Below are 6,661 nucleotides of genomic sequence, written 5' to 3'. Positions count from 1 at the left end.
TAATTTTTATATTTTTAATCACATTCTAAAATGTCAGGGTTCTTGTTTTGCTTTGCTCATTTCTTTCTACTTCCTGCTGATGTTGACACTTACAGAAAGGTAAGTAGAATAGTTTATTAAGAAATTTTACTTTTAAGGTAGTACTGCAATTTGTGGTAAGAAAACATCTGACCAAATCCATTGTAACTTTTGTTGTTACAACAATTTCACTACTGATGTTTTTTCTTCCTATGTGCATTTATCTTTCTCATACCTAATTCTGAACAGAGTTACATATTACTTCTCATTCATCTATCCAGTATACCAGTGACTTATTCATTCATTCCATCCCTTCCATCCATGTGTCCATCCATGCATCCATCCATCCATCCATCCATGCATCCGTCCAATCCTGCATCTTTCTATTGTTTCTCCATGATGTTGTGGCACCTCTGGGCACTGGGACTATAGCAGGAAAGAAATATTGTATTACTCTTTCTGTGCAAAGGGAACTGTCCCCAGCTGATTGCTTGTCGCCCATGCTGTCTAGCCTTTCCAAGGAGCAGTGCACCAAGGGCCTGTGAACCTCCACTGAACAGAAACTCAACCTGGCATCTCATGCGGGTCTGTTGCTTGGCTCCTCACCTGCCTCTTGAAACTTGCTCTGGTCTCTCTTTTCTCCTTAAAATCTGTTTTCTTTCTAAATTCTTGCCCTACACTTCCTCTTTTGTCTTGAAATCTATTACCTCTTCTAAACAAGGTCAGAGACCAAGAGAAACTCCTGTTCATACTCTTCCATAGTGGGAGCAGCTTTCATTTAGAGGATTTAGTGGCCGACTCTCAGTACAGGTAAGAAGACAAACAGCACAGAGCCTGTGTGTCAGAGGACAGATATTTATGTAATTCAAGGTTGTTGGGCCAAAGTGTTACATATGTCTATCTGAAGTTCTGATGTATATCCCCACCCCTCTCAAAAAGGAACAGCGAGAGTCTACAGTACAGCCACAAAAAAATGCCTCGCCAAACTGGAAGGTCATGAAGGGGAGATTTCAAAGGTGAGTTGCTCTTTCACTCTTTCAAAGACAATTCATTGTCTTTGAAAAAATAAACAGCACACTCCGTATAAATAGTTTTTTACTATTAAAGTTTGTTTAATTGTATTATTTTGTCTAAAAATCATTTTAATGTATCCTTCCCTCAAATGTAATATAATAAATGATTTCTAAAATGTTCTAAAATATTTTAAGAATTGTACAACAACATTGTATTCAACCATCAGCAAAAGTCTTAGCTGAAAATACATAATACAGCAATTTAGGCCTTAGGAAGTTCCAAGGAATCCTGGTTGTAGTAAACACTCAAGTTTATTATGCCAAAAGCATTTTGTGTAGCAAGTATCAAGTGTTTTGTAAATTAGATGCAATTGAGAAAATATTTCCTGGAAATACTCAGCACTTAAAGTTTATAATTATCCATTTGGAAATCACAAAGCTGTGTCTTAGGATTTTGTGTAAACTTTCTCCAAACACTCATTCACAAAGAAGAGCCATCCATTGAGTGTTCTGAGGTTTATATTTGTACCATCAGAACGCGGTAGAGTCAGCTGGAACTTGGGGTCTTTTGCCTCCCACCTCAGGGAAATTCTTGGTCTCATATCTGAGATCATCTTTGCTGCTTCCTTATGTAATGTCAGTTTGATGGTCTTGAAGGCTCCCTTTAGACCCTCGGTCTGCCCCATGCTGTACTCTTACCTCCCTGACTTGACCCTGATGACCACTGCCCTGCGGCTGGTCAGTGTTGTAATGAAGCCACGTCCTTTCCGTTGGCTGAGAGGCACACAGGCAGCAGGAGGGGCTGGGAAGGTGGGGCATGGCTGTCAGGCAGCCCCGGTCATGTTCCCAAGTGTCTGGCTAGGTAGCTACTGACATGTCTGGCATTTCTTCTCAACAAGTACATATCTATACTTGTGAACGTGTGAATGTAAAGATATCCTTTGTTATTAAATTTTATGATTGTTAAGTGAATATACCACTTAGGGAATTTCCATGTGGCAGTGGTACTTCTATGGGGTCCAAAGCTATCCATCCATCCATTCATTCATTCATTCAGCAAATGCCTTTTGAGAGCTCCCATTGTCTGGGTATTGTGCAGGTACTGAGCAAACAGTGACGAGTAACAGACATGGCCCTCTCTCCTCAGATCTTCAAGCAGGGGACAAGGTCAAAATCATTGTCTCCTGATGATTAGAGAGGGAGCTAAGTGTGACTTAAGTCTCAGTCACTTTTCTTGTCACTTGGGCAAAGATCTTGACACCAGCAACTTCAAGGAAGAAAAGTTTGCTTTGGCTTGGTTACAGTCCATGGTTGGCTGGCTCCATTTTAGAAATGGCGTGGCAGAGGGGTAAGGCATGGAGGCCAGGAAGCTGAGTGAGAGAGAGGAGGAGGTGGGGACAGAAACACACCCTTCAGGGTCACTCCCCTGGTGACCTACCTGGACTGACTAGGCCCCACCTTTTAGCAGCACCTTCAGCTATAGATTCATCCAGTGGAGTAATGGGATGAGAACAGCATCCCCATGATCAAACCACCTTCAAAAAGTCCCGCCTCTGAACACACAGACTTATGGGGGACATTTTCGGTTTAAACTGTAACAACTCGCAGATGAATGGTGGACCAATTGGTATCTGACTGCAGCTCAGATACCAGTTGACGGAGCCTGGTACTCTGGAGGTGTTCAGACGTAATTATGGAGAAAGCGCTGTGCTTTGAGTAGCAATAGATGAGAAAGACCTGGACATTCACTTACTCTATGGCACAGGGATAAGGGGAGTCTATGCTTTTAATGACTGAAAGTTGTGCTGCAGAGATGGCATGGGGTTTGCTTATGATAGACCCTGCCTTGGCTTTTCATCCACAGGGTTCTCTTTGTACGAGGAAGGAAGGCAGCATGGGCTTTTGGAAAGAAGTTGGGTGGGAAATGCTCAAATGATAGCAGTGCTTTGGTCTTCATCTTTAGAATTGGGCAGGGGTAGATGATTAAACTTTTCCCATCTAGATTTCAATTTTCATGTCACTGTAATATTTTTCTCATTATGAAAAAATCATTGTATGTAAGAATAAATGAGTACAAGGCTGGGGAAATGAGAAGTGCTTGGTTATGTCCTATTTGTGTTGAAAATTTATTGGAAACTATTACACAAATGTGATCTTTCTTTCTTCTTTCTTTCTTTCTTTCTTTCTTTCTTTCTTTCTTTCTTTCTCCTTTCTTTCTCCTTTCTTTTTTCTTTCTCTTTCTTTTTTCTTTCTTTCTTTCTTTCTTTCTTTCTTTCTTTCTTTCTTTCTTTCTTTCTTTCTTTCTTCCTTTCTTTCTTTCTTTCTTTCTTTCTCTTTCTCTTTCTCTTCTTTTCCAGATTTCTTTCAATCCCCAAGGAAATCGCCTCCTGACTGGCAGCTCTGACAAAACAGCTCGAATCTGGGATGCATACACTGGCGAGTGTCTCCAGGTTCTTGAGGGGCACATGGATGAAATCTTTTCATGTGCTTTCAACTATCAAGGCAACATAGTCATTACAGGTAGGGTCAGGGGAGTACTCACAGTACACCTGGCTTTCCTTTTAAATTGGCTGTTAGCGTTCCTAAGCTGTGTTCTAAAAGGAGTTCACCTCTACCGCTACCCCGTTTCCTGGGTCCCTGTCTCCTTGTGGCATGCCATTCTTTTCCCATTATTTAATTGTACCAGAACCGACAGGAATGAGTGCCGCCACTCTCTGTAAGACCTCATGAGCTCTGAGTTTGAGTTGCTCGAGATAAGCAATTTGAGAGCCTGCCTTGTGGGTTGGTACATTTTCCCAGTCTTCCAGGGATTAAAAGGTTCATATTCAGCTGATGTCAGTAAGCAGTAGTAACCAAAACAAGTCAGGACCAACTTGGCTACAGCTGGTTTCATAGCTTAGTAGAGATTTACTCTTTGAGCTAAGTTGCTTTCTCTGTAGATCTCTAGATGTTTCCTCTTAAAGTGAATATTTTGGGAAAAGAGCATGTATTGAGCATTTTTCCTATTATTAGTCACTCACTGTGAATTATTCAGAGTAACAACATTTTATAGCAAGTGGATTTAGAGCAGGTTAATCTACATTGTGACGCTAATAGAAAGGTCATCATATGTTAGCTTGGTGCCTCTAGCAGATGGCTGTACACATTCCTGTACCCCTCTCCCTTCTTATACTATGGCAAGGAGAAGGGTTCTATGATAGGTGGGATAGGGACACTCTAAGCAGCCTCAGAAAACCAAATCTGCTTACTTCTCATTGACTTTCTTTGTGTTGAGTAAATTTAACAGTTGTTCAAAGTCATCTAATAAATTCAGTGTTCCCTAGTCGTTTGGTCGCATATATTAGCTAAGGGCCTTCCTAGTCATGCAACTGAAAAGGTCAGGAGAATTAGCACCCCCCTGCCCCTTCTTCATTGTGGTTAAGTTCTAAAATAATAGGCTACTGTCTTTGGGCTTATTATTTTCCTGTGTTAACTAAAAAGCAGGTATAAAGCACTAGCCTCCTTGTCCACTTATTTTATTGTAAACATAATGTCAGATCCGTCCTCAGGAGGGTGATGCTGTGGGAGGCAGCAGGGGGAGGAAGCCTGGCCAGCTTCCTTCTTCCCCCTGCTTCATGTGAGGCTGGCCTTCCCTGCACCAGCATCAGAGCAGAGCCTGGAGAGTTAGGAAGGAATATTAGTTGCTTATGCCTGGTGTAAGTGCTGGCAGTCTCTTCCTGAGCTCCATTAAGATGCCGTTGATTTTAGGGTATTCCAAAGAATCAAGTATTAAATTATACCAGGCAAAGGAGCTCCTTAGAATGGGCTGACATTTCTGTCTTGTCACCGTGGAGCAGTGACTTTATTTGAGTGTATCTGCCCTATTTTCCAGAGTAAGCTGGTGTGATGAGCCTTGTGCATTTTTTAGGGGCTGTCTAAGTTTGGTTTAGGATCACCAATTGGCAGAAAAGCAGCCAATGTGGTCTTTATTTTTTTAAAAATGTGAGGTGTGTTGAAAACTTGGGCTGTGCTATATGTATAGGCTTTCCACATCCCTGTACCCCTCTCTCTTCTTGTACTGAGGTGCTGTTCTTGGTCCCTGAAGGTGAAAGAGCCAGCCACATCCACTGAGAGTGAGGAGAACCTACTGATACTTTGAAGTGTTCCCAGGTGGAATGTTCTGCCTCCTCTGAGCTTGTCAGCCAAACCTGGAGCTACCCAGGTTTCCTGTATTCCCACTGGGCGGCAGGGTGTGAAGGGAGGACCAAGGGCTTGGCTGGAGTGCTTGTGTCTTCTCCAACTCTAAGATACCATGAGTCATGCTGGTGTGAGAAGATTGTGAAGCTGCTCAATTTAAGACTGGCTGATACTGTGGAAAAAAAAAAATCTTACCTTAAAGAATGTCTGAGGTGCCCAAGGTCTCTGCCTCCAGGGTTCTAGCACATTTAGGGCATAGCGAGGTATCAATGTCCTGGCAAACATTGACTTGTGATAAATGAACATAAAGGCAACAAAATTAAAATATGGCTGTGAATTTGTTTTTACCAGGTAGCAAGGATAATACCTGTAGAATATGGTGTTGACTGAAGACGTTCGCCCATGAGCAAACTCGTAAGCAGTTACGACCAAGACCTCGAGCATCCCAGGACAAGCAAACCATGTTCACTTCTCATGAGCTTTCTCTTTTTATACAAGCACTCTGTCCTTAACTTGACATATTTGACTATTAAAACTGGTGAATTTTTATCATTTCTTGATATTATTTGATGGGGATGATTTCATAATTTTTAGTGAGTACCACTGATTATTTCAGTTGTGTTTTATTTTAATAGCATCATGATGCTGATAAGTAAAGATAGAACAGTTTCACAGTATGTCCCCCAGATTCTACTCTCAAGGATATTGTTACAATTTCTGTTAAATAAAAATTTCTTCTGAGAAGAATCCCTTATGATTTGGATATCTCTTATATGTTGTAGGGTGATATCAAGAAAATAAAATGGTGTTTTTTATTTTTTTAATTTTTAGCTTTTTTATTTTTAAAAGAGTAGTAAATAAGAAACAAACAAACAAAAAATAGAATAGTAGAGCTAGGGATTTAGCTCAGCGGCACAGCGCCTGCCTGGCAAGCGAGAAGTTGTGAGTTCAATTCCCGGTACCAGAAAAAAACGAAAAAAGGAAAAAAAATAGAACAGTAGCAGCATATTAGTATCACGAACATAACCACATCAAAGCAAGAACATTCAAAGTGATACAGGGTCTCAAGAAAAAATAATATGAATCAACAGTGGTTGTTACATTACATATCACTATCCTCAACTACATTGCTCATATTACCAGATGTAAGAATGAAAGATTGCTCAAACCAAAATGGTGCTTTTTAATGGTAAATAAGCAGTTTATTTATAAGCCAAAATTGAACAGAATAGGCATTCCAACTACTGAACTTAAAAATCTGGTGGAAAACAATGCATGAGAGAAAATAATCAACCATCAATCTAAGTATGTTTGGAATATTAAAAAGTATTTTTAAAAGATTGTAAAACTGCTCAAATGAGTATTAAAAATTAATGTTAAAAGTTAAAGCATGAGCTAAAAATAATGATGCCTAGATTTAGAACAAGAACATATATGATAATCTTATAGAATAT

At 40.3% G+C, this 6,661-nt stretch overlaps 1 protein-coding gene across 3 annotated transcripts in view; it reads left to right on the top strand.

Annotated features, from left to right (window-relative positions):
* The window catches only part of Daw1 (dynein assembly factor with WDR repeat domains 1), a 51,217-nt gene extending 45,263 nt beyond the window's left edge, over positions 1 to 5,954 (top strand). For all 3 annotated transcript variants that reach the window (XM_005395438.1, XM_005395436.2, XM_013519986.1), the window contains 3 exons: positions 958 to 1,034; positions 3,389 to 3,551; positions 5,559 to 5,954. In XM_005395438.1, coding sequence (XP_005395495.1) covers positions 958 to 1,034; positions 3,389 to 3,551; positions 5,559 to 5,593 — 275 coding nt within the window. In that variant the 3' untranslated portion in view covers positions 5,594 to 5,954. The remainder of the gene's footprint in view (positions 1 to 957; positions 1,035 to 3,388; positions 3,552 to 5,558) is intronic.
* Positions 5,955 to 6,661: the final 707 nt, after the last annotated feature.

This window comes from Chinchilla lanigera, unplaced genomic scaffold, assembly GCF_000276665.1.
Source record: "Chinchilla lanigera isolate Chin_1 unplaced genomic scaffold, ChiLan1.0 scaffold00052, whole genome shotgun sequence".
Taxonomy (NCBI): Eukaryota; Metazoa; Chordata; class Mammalia; order Rodentia; family Chinchillidae; genus Chinchilla; species Chinchilla lanigera.
Note: the sequence above shows the minus strand (reverse complement) of the source record. Positions and strands in the feature narration are given on the sequence as shown.